Genomic DNA, 19,632 nt, shown 5'->3' on the forward strand with positions numbered 1-19,632 from the left:
GGGATAATTCGACGTGGAATGGTTTTAGAATGCGTTGAAGGAGTCGTTTGTTTTTGGGGTTATGGTGCAACTTTCGGATTTTATTTCGGGAACGTTTTGTAGTAAATGCCGTCATTTTAGTCCTTGCTAGTTTGTTTCTCCTAATGCACTGGAATGAATGACTGAGTCAGGACAACTAATGCTGAAAAGCAGTGCTTGGGCGCCAACGTGCCATATTGGCAAGCAACCAACACCCCCTTGGATTACAAATTGGGCTCCACGTGTCTACCAAGGACAATTCTACGTGCTGGCTAGAATCTGTATCTGTGTTTCTATTGGAAAGGACAAATCATTTTACTTTTGCTAACTACATTTTCCTCAACTTGACTCACATTTTGGCTGTTTCGTTTTTTTTTTTTTCCATCTTATTCATATCTTGTAAATCGGTCAGTTCCATCAACCTTTTAAATCCGCATTTTAGACGACTTTTTAACCAAGCAGTACGAATACCTTTTTAAATCCGCATTTTAGACGACTTTTTTAACCAAGCGGTTCGAATAAGCTATTAGGATTTCCACATAAAGCCGCAAATCCATTTTTGCCTTTCTTCTTGCCATGATAGAAAACAACCCCTTCGCCCCCTCCCCAAATCACACACACACGCACCATCATGTATTGACCTGCTAATAGTATTATCCACAGAGTGTGTGGTTGCAACGGGGTCACGTCCCTCTTGGGTTTTGGATGGTCAGCCCCTCCGGACACGCTCTGGCCGTACACTCGCTCATCCTTCAATCTTGCGCCTTTTTTTTCTTTTTTACCGCAGAGGTCACGCAAGTCAAAGGGTAATAAGTTTAACCCCCGGAGGCAGCAGGAGTCAGGGGTTACCAACAAGGCTGTAGCGAGGAGGTTTTGCATCATCAATCAATCGCCCCCGTTGCTCATATCGATGCCTATCGCTCATTTGCTTGAGTTTTGGGAAGCAAGGGATGATAGAACTGGACCTAAGTACAAAAAAAGCCTGGTCGTTAGCTTGAACTCAATGAGAGCGAGCAATGGCGTCACCGTCATAACCAAAATGGTGGCCAACACGGAAGGTTGGAGTTTGTTTTTGCAGATCCCACAAGCCACACCTTTTTCAGCGCCATGCGGCATAGAAAGGGAACCCCAAAAAAGAACCAGTTACATCGTCACGTTTGCCCTCTTTTTTGGGGGTGGGGGCGACGGTATCTTTGTGCGAAGCGAATTTGGGCGCTTTCGGGCGTACTTTTTATCCATTTCAATCGAAAACTATAATTCAAAAAGCATGATATTGGTGGAGAGAAATGGGTGAGAGAGAATCTTATACAGCTGCATAGTGATAATTCACATTTTTATAAGGGAAAAAAGCCTTTAAAAGATAAAAGTAGATGCTACGAATTACTTGACTAGACTGTAAATACGATCAACAAACATTCAAGTTTGCATTATCATTTTAGTAACAAGTAAAAAATGATTAGCATTTATTTTTTTCATCCTCAAATAATCTATCTTGATCAGTTGCATCTGGAGTTTTTTTTTTTCAATATTAAAAAGATAATCATATTTAGTCAATATTAATAAAGATAATAATTTGGGCATCCAATTTTAAGTGGCCTTCTACTTCAAATGGAATACATAGACATCTATCGCAATATCCAGTGAAACACTTTAAATTAGTTTATCTCAACAAAGTCCAATTAAAACGCTGAACTGATCACATATAGACGTCAATGGAGGTCATTTTCCTTCTGTGTTAATATACTACAGGATGTTAAATCCTTTTTACTGTTTGCGAACTCGCCATCCAGATTGATAGAAAGGTAGACACTTGAGATCTCACTGCAGATAAATGCACCCCAGCTCGTCTGCATTTCAGCATCCATCTCCAGAGGTCTCTCTCCACTTGGCCGACATTAACCGGGCGTCAGCATTACGCTGGGCCTCGAGCCAGACCGAGGTCCGTCTAGCCATTTGACAACAAAACTATCGAAAGATCCCGGAGTTTACGTGGAACGTTTCCTCGAAGTGACGCAGGCGTTTGTTAGAATGTCTTTTCTTTGTGATTCCACAGTGCGCGCCATGGAGAGGAGCCAAAATGGAAGAGGGCCAAGACCGAGATCGCCCGGCGAAGCCAGTCAGTGGGAGTCGTCGTTAAAAGGTACGCCGAACACACGCCGTCGAATGGCGCTCGTCCCAAACCGTCTGAGGGAACAGACGGACTATTCGTCAAAAATAATAAGAACGAGTATATTGCACATTCTTTTTATTTTGGGGGGACGTTGGTGAGCATTTCTAAGTTTTCCTAAATTAAAAATGCTCTCGTCTACTCCCAGTTCAAACGGATTGGTGATAAACTCATTTAAATTCGCAGCTTAGTTCATTGGATGCCACGTTTGGACGTCTAGCGTCGTCAATGGCAACGACAGGGTTAAATACGCTGTGGGTACAGGCCATCTGCTTTTTTTAGGGGTGCGTGTCAAACCTTGGATAAGGAAAAGCCCATGCGTCACGCGATGTCACAAACGGCGAGAAGGCGTGCGACAAACAGCAGGTGTAGCCGACCGTTATTACGATAGCGCCCGATCAAACTTGCGTTCAAGGTCTTGGCTGCTGTTAGTTTGATCAGCTGAGAACTTCACCTTATCTACACGACTAATGCACGTGTAGAAAGAGAGAAAATTACCCATTTTGGAATGAATGCCCCCTGTTATTTGGGCAATATGAAGATTTTCTGCCCGACGACAGCAGAATGCAAGACTCTGTTTTATTTTACTACTTAAAAAATATATATATTCACAAAAATTTCCCTGCGATGGTAAACTAGGGAATAATGTGGTTAAAGTATCTTTTTTTAAAGTTGGATGTTTTTTGGTTGAACAATAACTGCATTTTTCCAGAGGATAAGCCTCAGTTAAAATTATTTAATTTCTCAAATTTGCACCTTTATATCTGAATTCGAATGAATTTTGGAGAATAACTCTATTATACTGCTCCAGTAAAGATATACTATAATCACCATATCCCTAAATAAAACAATAAACCAATAATTGTAATGGTCCAAAATAAAGACCAAATCACAGATCTAATGTACTTAAATACCTTACAGTCTAAAAAAATGTAATTAAGTAATAGAAGCAAAAAAAGTAATTTAGCAATAGTAGTAGTAATAGTAGTGCATTTTTTTTTTTTGCATTGGGAGTGATTAATGTGCATCTTTTTACTCCAGAAATTGACCTGGTTTATTTAAAAACAAAACAAAAAGAAACACTAATAAATTGGTTTCACATTTAAATCCCTCGAAAGTACTACTACTCAACTTGAATGTAAATTCTCAATAGCACTCGGTCCATAGTAAGCACATGGTCTTGTCGCGTAATGGCGTTTGGCTGTAGTAATATGCCCAAATGCTCTTTGGAAAGGTCAAGCGTTCACTGCTTGTACCCAATAAAACGCCCATTGAGCGAGCCTCTCAAACGGCACTAATTAAATGTCGGACTTTTTGCCAACAAACCACGTGCGTCGTGGAGAAAAACAAAAAAACGACAACAACAAAAAACAACGCTTACGGTCGCCGCCGTCTGCCCTCGGATGACGCCGGGGATTCCTTTGAGCGAACGCTCCGGCACGTGCTCAGTGGTAATAGACCGTAGTGCGCCGTATAAGAAGCGGAATTTGTTTAATTGCGGGATTAGGGAAAGGAATGATTCTGAGTACGGGTCGATGGCGATAAGGACGATGGACGCAAAATGTCATTGTTTTGGGGATGGAAATGGTCATGTCGTATAGCAATCGACCAAACTGGCCCATGCATGTGTGGCTTTCTTTCTCTGTCACATTCACTTTAGCCTCCTTTTTTCCATTCATGTTTTTTTTCTTTTTTTTTTTCTCCCCCTTTCCTCCCTCTTCACTCCCGAGGCAGGGGAAGGCAAAAATCCGCGAGCGATACGAATGTCACATTAGTTTACCGAGATATCGATTTTTTTTGTGACTGGGGGTGTTTTGAGGGTGACGTGATAAAGCGCCCTGTCAAAAATCGCAGGATTGTATCATCAACTTGAATTCAATCTACACAGTTGGATTATTCTTTTACATATCCTTAACAAGAAATTTGATTTAAAAATGTGGAAATTAGTGGCGAGCAAATGTTTAACTCTCTCAGTGCCACAGAAAGAGGTCAACTTGAAGAAGGTTTCTGAGGTTAGTGTGTACATAAAGCTTTAAGAAATACTGTCTCAAGAGTTAAACTATTGCTTAATTTATTTTAAATTGGGATTTAGTGAAAAAAAGTGTATTATATGGAAAAAGTTAACTCGTTCACCACCATTGACGATGAGAGACGCGTAATCCATTTGAATGTTTAAACAAGTTGAGGTTAACTTTTTGATTTACTGAAGTACATACTAGTTAGCATAATTTATTGAGAGTTTAAGTTTTTTACATTGTATTTCTAGTTAAAGCAATATTAATTTTTCTTATATTTATTTGTCATGACTCTCCAAGACATTGTTTTGGGGTTAGTTTCAAAGTGATACGGTTACTATGCAAAATAATTACTGCCCACGTACAGTTCAGTTGTGTTTAACTTTTAAGATCTATTTACAATAGTAAATTCTTCTTTGAATCTCTTTACTACACATTATTTTCATTCATTGTTCATTCGGCCTAGTGCAAAGTGCGTATATTTGACAGTGTAGCCATATGCTTATGCATTTTGGATTTTCAAGGTCATGCAGGCAGGCAAGTAAAACCATACCGAAAATGGGTCCGACCCTCTTGTTGAAGACATTCTCACACAAAGCGCTAAAGTGCTTTCCATCTGAATCTTAGTCCTCCAATCCAAAAGTGGAACGTCAACAAACAGTACAATATGGCGCCGCAGCAGGAGGCCGATTCTAGACTTGTTTCATAATGTTGCCCGGTCCCTCCATTGTATCGGCCTTTCTTTGATAAATTTACCTCCAGCTGACACAATGCGTCAGTCTTTTTGTTCCGAGCCGAGACGATCGCTGGTGCGGCGGAGGTCCTTCGGCCCTTAATGAAGTGCTAAAGCGCACACATTGGCCAAAGGGCAGCGAGGTCATTTTATCGCTCTTAACGTTGTCTGACAGCTAACGGAATGGACACCGGCTTTTGAATGGAGTCCGAGACTGAAGTTCATGGGATGATATCATTATGGCCTTGTTGGGCGCCTTGTGCATGCTGAGGTCAGCAAAGCGTAAAGGAACTCATTTAAGACTCAATCGCAAATATCCGTTGACGAGTCGGAGGGAGTGACTATTTGAAGGAAACAATAGATGGTAGCAGTTGAAGAAGAAACACTTGGACGTAATCGTGTGAACCCTCTGGAGTTGATGGAAATTTAACAGTAAATAGAGTCTAAAACCTTGTTTTAATCTAAAGCTCTAATGTAAAAAAAAAATTAAAAAATAAACAAAACCTTCCAATATGGTGTGCTAATTTAAAATAGCCCCAAAACCCAAAGAGCTCAATTTTTTAAGTTTTGTCCGGTAGCATTTTGAGTATTCATAACTCATGAAGTTAACACTTTTATATTGTTCAAATGAATAAGGCGTCCATTGCCGTCAATAGCAGCCAATGTGTTAACTCTTTATAAATACTGTGTCACATTACTGTTTTCACAAAATGCCAACTGAAAATAACATGAGCAATACTTTTAATTCATTGACAAGGGCAGACATTTTCCAAATGCTTCATGAACAAACTCTCACCTCAGAAACTTTCATTTGAAGTTTAACACTTTCAGTGCCATTGACACCGTCACTCGTCCATATTGGAGTCCAAATTAAGTGAGACAGTACAAATGCTGCCAAAATTGTTGTGTATTTTTTTTTTCACCAATGAATTTAAAATGCAATATATAGTGGTACTAAAAGGACCAGGATTAATTCCGACATTAAATTTGACCTTAGATTTTACTTGCACGCACTATTTCCCTACTCGCCACTATTCAGTTAAATTGTTTGAGGAGGCTTTTTTTTTGGGAGGGGGTGTGCGGCTGGGTCCTGAAGATTTCAGGACAGATGGTATTTAGCTCTAACTGCGCCACGCTCAGTGGGACCCAAAGCTTAAGAGGTTAGGCCTGTCAAAACCACTCTGTTCATTTAGCACCCAACAAAGTCGGGACTGTCAGCCTGTTCCGTTTAATAAACTTAAGATTTTTCCTTTTGTCAACGTCCGAGCGACATTATCGGGCAACTCGGCGACCCCGCCGATATCCTCGAATGCACCGCGGCACAGTAGGAAGGAAGGTTTGGACAGCGGATCCTTCAAGTCCCAAAATGAAGGACGCTTAATCCTTAGTTCTGCAGTTCAAAAGGTCTTAAAATGTTTGAAAATTAGAATCTTTAGCGGGCCATAGAGTCCAATTGGCGGTCCGGTATTGTAAAAGTAAAAAGAATTTCAAACTTTCAGTCCATTGGCGAAGGTTGATGTCCAATTTTGTGGGTCTTTGCATCCATCGGTTTGTCATTAGTAGACGTGCTTTCCATTTGAAGCGAAGGGTTGGCAGCGAATGAATGAATGTTAATGGATTCTCCATTTTGTACAGAATTCAATGTTACTGATTATTTTTGTACTTGGACAGCCAAGTGGTATGTATACACATACATACCATATGGTTTAAATGCAGATGGCCACAAGAGGGAGACGCATCGCAGTTTTCAAGTCAAAAAGAGCCGTAAAACTTTCTGAAAACATTTTTTTATATATTAAAATGCATCAAATGATACATATAAATATTTTCATGCCAAATAATATGAAAAAAACATAAATATTCAGAGTGCATAAAAACTAAGCAGATTTGAAATTAACAACTAAAATAGTTTTACTACCAACTCTGCCATTGACAACAATAGACAACCAATCTATTTGAACTGGGAGTGGAAGAAAGAAAAAAATGTTACATACATTCATGAAACTTTTCTGTCATCGGACATCTGAAGAGCCAATTCCAAAATGGGTCCTTACTCCTTCTCGGCCAACGTTGACCTCACTCTCTTTATCGATTTTTCTTGCAGTGTCCTTGCGCCGGGTCAAAGGTGGAAGGCGGGCCAGCGGCGACCACGCTGACATTTGACCTCGGAGGATACGGCTCAACAAAGGCCGGGCACGTGCCTTGGTCCCATCGCCATGGTAACATAGGACCTCTGGGCAGCGGGGAGGGAAGGGGGCGCGGTTTATCGGCGCTCGCCGTCTCCTCATTGTGATCGGCGTTAACCATCTGCCGACCGATCGACTCGGAAACGTGCGACGCTGTGTAAGGGGTGGACTGGGTAATCTCTGCAGGCAACTGTGAAGGTGCTTTCTATTCTCACAATCACCTGGAGAGATTCTGCAGTTTGTCTCGCAATGTGCTGCGTCGTCCGTGGCGTCAAACCAGCGTCGAAATGATGGCTTCCAAATTGACCCGTCGGGGCTGCAATTCATCACCAAATATTTTTGCGAACGGTCCATTAATAAGCTCATATAGGAATCACTGATTTGCTGCTCTAGTCGTTATATTTTAGCTGTAAACGTGCATTGGAATCAAAAAGTATGCAGTGGAAAAAAGCTAGACAACGAATACTAGTAAATGTATTGTTTTCCCTACCAAAAAACAGATACATCATATAGCTATAAAAATACAAGCATTTTGATTCATCACAAAGTTTAATGGTTTTCCTTTTTTTTAGATTGGGAACAAAATGAATAGATTTTCTGAAAAATGTAACAATAATTTAGTCACTAGAACTATCAGAGGGCCCCAAGTGTGTTTTTTTTAAGTAACCCATATTGAAAATCATCGAAGCACTTAGTTTAAAGACTGGAGTTAGCAAGAGATTGTGTGTAGCATGCAAGTTAAGCTTGTTCTGCCCGACCCGTCCCATCCCGTCCCGCCGCCGTCCACACGCATTCTGCCGTGTTTTGGTGAAATCTCAGCTGGCAACTGTGAGTCGCTCACTTGCTCCTCTCACAATGGCCTCTGGGATTATGCTAAACGCGGCGCCCCGGACCCATCGAGCGGCGTCGGCGTGGAGAGCGGCGGGCCCTCAATGAAGATGTCAGTGCGATTACACAAGGGCCGCTCAACCGGGACCTGTTTGCTCTTCCTCACCTCTAACAGAAGAGCCCCAAAAAGTCTTGTTTTTTTTTTCTTCAGAACTTGAGCTTGGTTCCATAATGCGTGCCTCGCCTAGATTTGCATGCGCACACTTTCCAGATGCTTGCGCTGCCATCTTGGCTTACAGTGATGTGTACTGTACACTTGGACGCATTTTCCCATGGTTATAACGACACCACCTTCGTTAAGTTCCACTTACTTACAATTAAGGAAAGGGGACAACATTTTACAATATAATTTTTTTTATTTTTGTAATTTAACATTACTACCAAGTGTAGTGTAAAATCAAGTTTGTCCCATGATGAACTCGTGGTGGCCTGGGGTAGTGCAAAAACAAATACTACATGAATATATCACCAATTTTCATAGCACCAACATATTTGATAGTACGACTGAGCAACACCTCAAGTATTAGCTGGATAAAACAGATAAAAGAATATTAGCACAAACGTTCCTTTTAGCTGGAAATTGATACGTTTGCAATATTGTATGCAGGCAAAATAGCTCAGTATCAATATTTCTGACGCCCTTAATGATGCCTAATTTCTGATTTCTTTTTTTTATCAGATTTTGAAAGAGGATAGGCCAAAATAAGACAAAATATTAACAATTAAATATGTACATGAATATGTTTGTATATATATGTATATATACATATATATATATATATATATATATATATATATATATATATATATATATATTTATATAATCATACAAGAAAACTTAAAAAGATACACATGTCTTCAGCGCCACCTTGTGGCATTCAAGGCCGCCTAAGAAAGCTCAAACTTCCACATTTGGTGCCATCTTGTGGCATCTCAATGCTAAAGATCTGTTTTTGTTTCCCAAATTTGACCCCGTTCAGTCACTACCATTGACGGCTATAGTCGATCAGTTCAAAACAATCATTCGAATGCAGGAACGTTCATTCACTGCCACCCTCCCTACTTGGAATAGATTGGACACTGATCCCCATCAATGATCCATGATGATGATGATGATGGAGCTATGGGATGCGGAGCATACTGCATCAGGAACTGATTGGCCTTCTGTTCAAATGCCAACAGTACCTGATGCATTGCCTTCAGCATCCAAACAAACGTCGCACTCGCCCGACTGCCACACACCAGCATTGTAGTATTCTTTGTCATATTTTCCAATAAACAAAACTTTTTATAATCTTTATCTAGCCTCCTGCTTCATTTCTTACACAACCTGACGTGACTGGTTCCTGTCTCCAAAAAGCATCCAAGTCATTTTTTGTAATCACCGCATGGCTGATTACGGCCGCTTTTGTCTGAGCGACGCCAAGTCAAGTAAACATGCAGTTTTGGGGTCTGTTTTGATTTTTCTGCTTCTTTGATCAGCAGGAAGTGACATCATGGCAGCAGATGTTCCTCCTGTAAACAACCCGAAGCAGATGACACGTAATTTCTTTTTGACCACCTGCTGACCACTGCAGGCCTCTAACAGGAAAAGGTCGGCGTCCGAGAAATGTTTCAAGAGGTCAAATGGTTAGCTGTTTAACACTTCAATGCCATTGACGATGATAGACGTCCAATCATGTGGCTCTTAAAATGATAATGAATCTTGAAATGTTTTAAATTAGTTTATTACGACTACATTTCATATCCATTTCAAGTGGGAAGGTGGCAATGGGTGAACTTTTGTTTTTCATTTGCTGTCAACCCTCACACTTGAACTGGATTGGAGGCCTATACAAGTCAATGGAAGCAAATTAGTTTTGAAAAAAAAAAACAAGGTCATGCAATTTGCATTGCAATATGAAAATGGGCATGTTTCAGGAGATTGTTTAAATTTGTTTATTTATTCTTAGTTAATTTTTCAATTTTTATACCACATACTATTTAAGGGCTAATTTACCCTCAAATAGTCACTTGCCGTCTAAAGAGTTGAAAAAATAGAAATACTAAAACATTTGATCACTAAAATTATAATATCGACGTATTCAAATCAGGTTATATTTGGGATCCCAACTTACAAAAGCCTTATAAACATTAGGAAATTCGCACGGTAGGCATTTAAACTGGCCAGCCTCTAAAAATACAGTACTATGTAGTATATGTACTCTACTACTACATACTAGCAGGATGCAGTAGCATCCAATTCCGCTAGAGGTCGCCGTCTGAGCCCGTTTGCGAATTTCCCCTCGTCGGGCCGGTGAGCGAGACCCAACCTGGCCGCCCCCCTGCATGACACGAGCACCCTCCCCTCGTGTTCTCTCGCCATCCACGCTCAAATCCACTTCTCACCTCCACCGTCTTTAGTTTTCAAGCCTTTTTTCGCCAGTTCCGGTGCTCCTCAGGTAAACTCACGAACGCATTTTCGCTACTTTGACGCACTTCTTTGACGGTTGCTGTCGGCACTGCTTGAGGAGAAGCTCCCTTCTTCCTCGGTTCCAGCATCAACATGACATGACAGGAGATGTCGGGACTCGTTGAGGACGCACGTCATGACAAGCTCTATTAAAACTTGACTCTTGTCCCCCCACCCCTAACTCTCTCTCTCTCCGTTTTGTTTCTCAGGCTCGCTCGTCAACATGTTGTGGATCTGCGTGGGGTTCCTCACTGCTCTTTTCTCCTTCGTCCTCCCTCAAGAGCCTGTCTCTTACTCGGTAAGAAAAGAGAAGAAATCTCCTGAAATGACTTGATTGAAAAGACGTGTCAAATCATCAGAAATTTGACCTTACTAGTGTTGAACGATACCATTTTTTGGGCTGACAATTGCGATACGGTCGACGTTGATGCTGTTGAAAAATTTACAGTAATCCCTCGAATATCGCGGTTAATGTAGACCAGACATGGCCGTGATCATCGAAAAATCGCGAAGTAGGGTCACCCCTATTATAACTTTTTTTCTTCAGTGGTGAGTCCTAGTTGCAAGAGTGGCTTCTGGTTATGAGTTTCAGCATGGATTTTCACATTTTTATGAACTTTAAAATAATAATAACAATGATCACATTTATTTTTATTAATTAATAGCGGGGAAAAATCGCAAAGGAGTGAATATGCGATAGTCGAAGGATTACTGTATTCATTTTTTCTTGTTAAATGACTGCATACTCTCTTGAATGTAAAATAGTTTGAAATCCTTGGTCAGACAGTGCTTAACTGATTAGCTGCCATTGACAACACTAGACGTCCAATCCAAATGGACTGCGTAAAAATAGACAGCTAGCGATGAAGTGCTCAGGTTGTTTTATGCTAACCGAAGTGTTGAAGCTACTTGGACTTCTGATGCTTATTTAGACAAGTAGATTATGTTTATGATCATATTTCAGGAAAAGTGAAGTGCTAGAAGTCCAGTATATTTTACTGGGGGAATGAACTAATCATTGTGACTGAAATACTTTCATTTGAAATCTGTAGCATTAGCAAAAAAGAACACTCAAAAATAGTCATCTTTCTTATTACATCTGCAGTATTTACTCCCTAAACCAGGGGTGGGCCAACTTTTTGACTTGTGGGCCGGAATGGATACTAAAATTTGACAGAGGGGCCGGGCCAGGAGCATTTGGACATGCAATGTAATTTATCAAACTTGGGGATTGAAATGTAAGAAAAAAGACACAATTGAAGGTGATTTTTTTTTTTATTCAAATTTACTTTCAACATTAAGAACATATGATTATTCAACGAAAGAAAGCAGTCTTTAAATTGAGAGTGATGTGCTGTGCGTACATGTGCAAGTTGCTATTTTTAACACAGTAGAGAAACTCACATTTCAGTGTTGTTGTTCTCCCTTTTTTGCCAGTGCATCAAAATCTGGAGTTAGTTTCGTGGTGGCAATTCTCAAAATAGATCTGAGGTGTTGGTCAGTTAACCGGGATCTGTTACAGGCTCAATCTTTGTCAAAGAAGGTTACACTCCAACAAAGGTCTAGACTAGTGCGCCATCTATTGAGGAAACGAGGGTATTGCAGGGGAAAGGGAAATTAATGAGGTCATTGATTTTTACTATAATTTGGACAACGTCGGCGGGCCGGATTAAAAAGCCTAACGGGCCGTATATGGCCCGCGGGCCGTAGTTTGCCCATGCCTGCCCTAAACTATTTGCCAAAATTCATCAAAACAATTGCCCAATCTGATTTTACTAAAGTGATTTATGATTATGCTCGACAGTGCACTGAAGGCTACACGTATGATAGCGTCAGAGAGCAGTGCAAAGGTAAGAATTTTCACCAAATGCTTCATTCTTCACTTTCATCATGATTTCCTACTTTCTGTAATAACCCAATCAATAGCATTCTGAAATTGCTAAGCCACAACTCCAGAGTAAATTGCTTTCTACACATTTTTCAAGTAACATTTTTCGGGTGGTCCCGCAGACATTGACGAGTGTGAAGTGCTAAGCGACGCCTGCAAAGGTGGCATGAAGTGCATCAACCACTTCGGGGGTTACCTGTGCCTCCCCAAGAGCGCCCTTATCGTCATCACCAAGGAGGGTGAGGAGGAGCCCGCCCAAGACCCCGCCCCCGCCGTCCCCGCCGCGCCGCCGCAGAACCCGAGGGTCTTCAACCAGGGCACCCGAGTGTCCCACGGTGGCCGCGCCGCCGTCCGCTGCTCCACCGGATTTGCAACGGATGAACACAACGTCTGTCGAGGTGAGAGATGGACCGCCGCGTCCGGTTGGAACTCACCCGGCTGCCATTGACGGTGATAAATGTTCAATCCATTTTGAATGAACGGTCACTGCCGGGGCCTCCCAGTTCAGATGAATTGGGCATCTGGCACGTGAGTGGCAGCCAGTGAGTTCATTTATGAAATAATATTTCTGCTGTTAGCGCATTAGCAAGGTTGTTTTTGAAGTGGTAATATGCTGATGTGACTGTATTTAATGTCAATTTAGTGCAATTTGAGAGCAACTCTTTCACAGCCAATGAGTTAAAAGAGAATTAACGAGAGAGCAGACTTCCACCTAAGCAGACAAATTCAAAGCACCGCCATTTTTGTGACCTCTATGACCTTTGACCCTTCCTCTTCTCATCATATGACTGATCCAGCAAATTTGAGGCTAATTACCAAGTTGTCGCAAAAGTCCCTTCTGAACTTTATGACCTTTGACATCACAACAACAACACAAATGGAAAATTTGAGTTGTATTTTTTATTTATTTTTTGTCTACGGTTACTAACACGCGCACAACTTTTGTTGGGTTTCATAAGGGTGGCCATCTTAACAATTGATGTTAGCCCAGTGTTGCACTAATGAATTGGATTTTGACCACCTTTTATCGAGGCTTTTTGGAATTTGTAACAAATGACAACAATGAAGTTAGCCCTCTGTAGTTCATGAAAAATTGTAAATCAATCAAGTCTTTCTTTTTTTGCGTTTGTATTTAATGGCAACACGTGTTTGGCGGTTAAACCGCAGCAGGCATGTGGCGAGCGGCTGCGGTGCTTGAGGCTTAAGGCACTTGTCAAAGCCAAAAGTAACATGGGATTTTGACACCTTCGGGCAATCCTCCATGTCACGGCCTTCCTCTTGCCCGCGTTTTTGTGAGTCGTAAGCTTTTATGGCAGCGTAAAACATGGCCGAGCTGAGTCCGAACAGGAAAAAAAAAATCAAGAGGGAAACGGCAAAACTCGCAATGATGTCACGCTCTTGTTTTCCGGTGACTCCGCGTCGCGTGTGTGCCGAGTCAACTCAGAGATCAGCCAAATGTTGAGAAGGGAAAAGAACAGATTTTCCACGAGTCGGATTGCCAAGGGAGTGTTTGGAACTGAAAAATGATGAGACAGCAAAAAAAAAGGATCACGGCTGGGAAGCGCTAACAACATTCACGTTGCTATACTGCGCAATTTTAACAAGTCATCAATTTGGTCAAGTGAAAGCTGTTTTTTTAACTCATTGGCTGCCGTAGACGTCCAATCCTTTTGAAGTGGGGGGGCCGAACCGAATAAATAATTGTGTTCTTCCTCTGGCCGGGATGTACCCTCAAACCAATGGTTTAACCCTAGTAGTTGTTGGAAATCTATTGTGGTCAATGGCAGTTGGGTAAAGAAGATTTGGAGTGTTTTTCTTCATTTTGCTGTGAATTGAATGAAGATTGTGAGTGGACGATGTCAATTCCAATGGGCTTCTTCTGCAGATATCTCTTGACAAGTGACAAAAAGCAACTTTTGACCTTGACGTTGAACCTGGACTTGTTGTTGTAGTGACTCCAATTGCATTTTCGACAGCCACTCATACTCTAAAACTCAAGTGTGTGAGTGTGACAGCTTAATGATACTAGTGTTTCCATGACCTGGCCCACCCAGCCAGCCACAAACGGCTGGCTCCCATTTTTATTTACGCATATTAACTCTTATTTCCAGCGGTGGTGAGCTCACTCACTCTCTCTCTCTCCCTCCCTTAAATCCGTCTTGTCCATCAAATCACTTGTAATGAGCCATTTCAAATGTTGACAATAGGGCTGCCACAAGACTTTATTTTAATAGTTCGTTAATCGTCGATTATCGTTGTGGTTGGTCCATTAATTGGCTCACGCATAAATTATGTTAGATGACGTGGGGTGAGCAATTTACTCTCAAAAGTGTATTGGAAGGACAAACTAGAAAATGGCTTTGAATATTAAGGATATGTATCCTTGTTTTTTTTAAAGTAAAAATCAGATGTTTGCAAATATGTCATTGATTCATTGCAAAAAAAACGTTTTTTTCTTATTTGTTTTTAAATAACATTTTATTCATTGGCTAATATTTACAATTCTTCCATAACAATGGCTTGGGGGTGTTTTGTTTTTAATTTCAAATATTTAAAAAAAAGTTATATATGCATACTTAACAGTATATTTGCCATAAAATGAACTAAAAGATAAACAGGCAGGGCAAATTTATTTTTATTACATCAAATATAAATCAGCAATTAATCAAACTCAAGCGATTAACAAATTAAAAACACAAGTACTGTGATATATCAGATTAAATCAGTAAGACAGTAAAAACTAAACATGAAATAGAAATAAGACACTAAAAAATAATCACAATGCCCCCAAACTTCAATGCCGCAAAATCATAAGAAAGTGACCCCTTATCAATAGAAAGTGACCCCGCAATGCCCCCAAATCAACAGGAAGCAAACTGTAAGTATTCTAAAATTACCAAGGAAGCAAACTATAGTTAACGAATGAAATCATAGGTTGACGCACCTTTGTATTTCTCACCCTGAAATGAGACACCTACACGCTGCAGCGTGGGGCAAGACCAGACTTGCCCCTCCTTTCTGCTTTTCATGGGGTCACAACTACTACATTATCACCCGCAAGCTAACGTCGGCGTCGTCTGCCACCTGCCGCGAAGGAAATTTATTTTTCCTTGCATTGCCACGAACGCCCCACGTTTAAAAAAAAAAAAAAAAAAAAAAGAATTTTCCATGCACTCGAAAGGAATATCTCAGGAATGTTAGTGGTGCCTGTTTTTTTTAAACCTTCATTTGCTTCCATCTTTTATGATGGTAAAAATTACTCAGCACCTTGAAGAGATAAGCATCACATCGATCTGAGGGAAGCAGGAATGCGGGCGGTGGATTAAGCAGGAGAGACATTTTAGTCATGTTGAATGTGGAAGAAAAATGTACGATCGTTGCCAGATAAATGGATTGGACGTCTGTCGTCGTCAATGGCAACAAAAGAAATTATTGAGGAAAAAAAAACTCTTGTTTAATCTGTTTTAAATGTTTCATTTAATTCATTCATAATCGTGGGGATGCTTGGTTATCGTTCACGGTTGCACCAAAAACAGCCCTTTTTAAAAAAATGAAAAATGCCCTATTCATTCCCAATAGCAAAATTGTAACATCTCAAATGTTGACAATTCAAATCAAATACACTTTTTGTCCTATTCACCTAATTTACACATAAAAAAAATCACAAAATCACGGCGTACAAAAAAATCTCAAGTTCTGCCTATTGTTAAAAAAAAAACTTCCACGAATTGACATTAAGTGACACAAATTTTACAGTAATTAACCCTTAAGTGACCCAAAATCAGCAGAACGTGACTCTTTAATGCTTCAAAATAACAAGACACACCGAAATATCTTAAAATGAACAGAAAACCTCCCCTTTTTTAAAGACCACATTCACTTCCAATAGGACCCATAAAGAAAACTTTCATTCTTTTTGACAAAAACCAAATTGCCACAAAAGTGATTCTAAATGGCCCAAAATGGATAAGAAGTGAGTGACCCAAAATTCTTAAGAAGCGAAATGAACAGGCTCTAAATGTAGTCCATCTCACTTTACTCACCTAAAATTGCAGGAATTGCTCTAAAAAATATAGCATTTTAATTTACGACAAGAATGGAATGTTGCTGGCACACTTGCGGAATTTTCGGACCTTCTAAGAGAACGGTGCGTGGAGCACAAATTAAATTTGAAATAATGTTTTTCATTCTTTGCGCTCCCATCCCCAAAAAAATCCCACAAAACCTTTCAAATTAATCCCGCCACAAGCCAAAGGAGTTCTAAATTCCTGACATCACGCCGTAAATCAAATCCCCATCCCCACCCCGAAAAAAAAGCGGCCTCCGTCTTTTTGTTTTTCTCTCTCCTCAATTTTTCCACTCTTACTCGAAACGCTCGCCAGCGCGCCGCTAACCGCTAACAAGAAAGCCGAGTCACGTCAACGCCAATGACCTCACTCATCATCGGAGGTTTTATGTGTCAACTATATGGACTCGGTGGCGGTGGGAGAGGGCTTCACGGGACCCGGGAGCCCTCCGAGTGTGGGCTAAACTCACACGAGTGCTGGCGGCCAATCAAACGCTAAGCCACCAAGTAGCACTTAGTAAGTGAGATGTTCCCGGGCTGCACATGTGCTTTTATTTAGAACCCAACAGCACGCGCCCGCGGAATTACGACGAGCTTTGACACTCTGTGCCAAGCGTAGCTCGAGTTCAACTCCGTGTCAGATTGTCAGAAAATGCCAATTCTGTTTCAGCGTTTGGGTCCTCGTTTCCAGGTCCTAATTTTCCCGAACATCCACCAATGAGTCTTTCACTAGAAAATGTGCAATCCATTTGAACTGGGAGATGCTGAAACCAAAACCATAAATGCCCCCTTCATTTTCAATCGCAGAAGCGTAACATTTCATATTTTAATAATGCTACATGCACTCTACCTTAAAATGCTATTCCTAAATTTTTTTGTCTAATAAACGTTGTTTACACATCCCAATATTCACAAAATCAATGGTAGGCTGATTGGACACTCTAAAGTGCCCCTAGCTATGAGTGATTGGTTGTTTGTCTCATTGTGCCCTGCGATTGGCTGGCCACCAATTCAGGGTGTCCCCCGCCTCTGGGCCCAAGTCAGCTGGGATAGGCTCCAGCACCCCCCGTGACCCTAGTGTGTATAAAACAGTTCAGAAAATGAGATGAGATAAAGAAGGATAAAAAACACAAATGACCCAAAAAGTGAGCCAAATAGTACAGAAAATAATTTAAGAATCCCCAAAAATAAAGACAAAAGTTTATTCACTGCAAACCCTCCCAGTTCAAAGGGATTGGACACCCATCGCCGTCGACAGCACCGAAACAAAATTATTTAAAATGACTTTTAGCTCAGAGCGCATGAGCACATTTCATTTTTTTTCCTTTTTCCTTCGTTTTTAAACGTTCATTTTTCAGGGAGCCAAGAAAAATAACGACTCCCTTTCCCCCCATTGTGCGCGCGTGTGATGTTGAAGATCGCTCACTTGACATACTGCGAAACTGATGCCCAATGGCTGTCTGCATGGGGGGGTTCGTGGAAGACCACCCAGGAGGACTGCTTTCTGGTGGGCCTGTTGGGATGAGAGCGCATGGGAGTGTTTAGTGAACTCGGGCTGGAGGGATGCAGGCCTATTTTTCGAAAGAGTTCGCACAAGAAAAAAATTGGCTATTTGACAAAAAAATAAATTGAAAAAAACAAAATCACAATGTGTGCGTTTTCCCCGTTTCGAGTTTATGACGCGTACGCAGCGCGACCGTGACAGTGACCGCTTCCAAATGGCTTTTTTACAGGGCAAAAAATCACCGCCCGTTGGCTTTTTTTGCGCCATATGTTTGAGTCCGTGTGTGTATGCGCACAGACGTAGACGAGTACACGTGGTTAGTAGGGACAAAATTCAATATTAAGTCATCTGCAATAGGTGTCCAATCGATTTGAAGTGGGAGGATGGCAGCGAAAGTATGTTCAAATGGATTCGATGTGTACTAGTTTCTCATTTCAATTACTAGGAAGGATGAGAGGACGCCATGATTGGAAGTCAGTTGTTTCATTCATTCATTCAACAACCACATCTGTGTCGGTAAATGGTCGGATTTAGTCAAGGGGAGGAGGACTCACTGTCAGGAGCAGCTCGTTTGTCCCTCCTGGCTTGCCGTTTGGTTCGAGCAGCTGCGAGTGATTCATGATTACTTCCGGATGTGTGTATTTAAACACGACTGAATTAGTATTCATTGTCGGATTGTACTGCGTGATACTGCATACATGACTGCAAAGGTACTGTTCTCCATGCTCCGGTTTTGTTTTGTTTTGGATGTACAAGTTCTAGTTATTAAAGTTATTATCATGAGCACAGTTCACCTCGCCCTTCCTGCTTCCCCGCTACTGGGTCCAAATCCCTCCGATCGCGCCACGACGTCTCGGCGCGATCATAACACTCCCGGCCAATCCTTGACGGTGATCCGCGTCCAATCCATTTTGACCGGAAGGCGGCAGTCAAAATGAATCGGACATCCACTGACGTCGTTTGGTCGTATTCGTATGCCGTATTCATTCATTTCCAATGCTGAACTCTTTCTACGTGACGTCCAACCCGTTTTGACTGTTCTTTCTAAAAAGTCAATTGGGTATTTTTTTCAAATATATCTTCAGATATCAACGAATGCGAGACGCAGAGTCCGTGTCAGCACCACTGCTACAACCTGGTGGGCTCCTTCTTGTGCCGCTGCGAACCGGGCCACGAGCTGGCCTCGGATTTGGTCTCCTGCCAAGGTAAAACAATTAAAAAATTTAAAAAATCAAACAAACCAAAAGTGGATTCGTGACGCGGTTTTGCTCTTTTGTGCGCAGACATTGACGAATGCAGCTACTCCAGCTACATGTGTCAGTACCAGTGCGTCAACAATCCGGGAAGTTACTCTTGCGAGTGCCCTGAGGGATACCAGCTCCAAGGCAACCGTTTATGTCAAGGTACCGCATCCTTCTTGGGTTGTTGGGGGCGGGGCTTGGTGAATATTGAGCAGAAACCAGAGAAGCAAATGCTTATTTTGCTATCATTTTCATCATGTCCCCAATTGTGGATTGACCCATATTTCGTATTTGGCAACGGTACACGGTCGATTGGTCGCCGGTCTTTTGGTCGCCCGGAAGGTTATTGATAATTACCATTTAAATCGTTGCTCAAATTCCCTAAATACAAACTGTGAATTACTATTTAGTCATACTTAATGCCCTATTAATTATTAGGCTAAAGAAAAGCTCCAAATTTCCCGGACTTTTATT

The 19,632-nt window shown here is 41.3% G+C and overlaps 1 protein-coding gene across 2 annotated transcripts in view; it reads left to right on the forward strand.

The window, feature by feature from the left end:
* The window catches only part of LOC144085119 (EGF-containing fibulin-like extracellular matrix protein 1), a 31,319-nt gene that overhangs the window by 7,983 nt on the left and 3,704 nt on the right, over positions 1-19,632 (forward strand). Inside the window, exons 4-11 of one of the 2 annotated variants that reach the window (XM_077614130.1) lie at positions 2,072-2,158; positions 7,038-7,152; positions 9,490-9,601; positions 10,669-10,757; positions 12,264-12,309; positions 12,470-12,745; positions 19,003-19,122; positions 19,201-19,320. In XM_077614130.1, coding sequence (XP_077470256.1) covers positions 10,683-10,757; positions 12,264-12,309; positions 12,470-12,745; positions 19,003-19,122; positions 19,201-19,320 — 637 coding nt within the window. In that variant the 5' untranslated portion in view covers positions 2,072-2,158; positions 7,038-7,152; positions 9,490-9,601; positions 10,669-10,682. Of the gene's footprint in view, positions 1-2,071; positions 2,159-7,037; positions 7,153-9,489; positions 9,602-10,290; positions 10,449-10,668; positions 10,758-12,263; positions 12,310-12,469; positions 12,746-19,002; positions 19,123-19,200; positions 19,321-19,632 lie in introns of those variants that run through there. The other variant, XM_077614131.1, reaches the window with a different exon arrangement.

Source organism: Stigmatopora argus, chromosome 11, assembly GCF_051989625.1.
Source record: "Stigmatopora argus isolate UIUO_Sarg chromosome 11, RoL_Sarg_1.0, whole genome shotgun sequence".
NCBI lineage: Eukaryota > Metazoa > Chordata > Actinopteri > Syngnathiformes > Syngnathidae > Stigmatopora > Stigmatopora argus.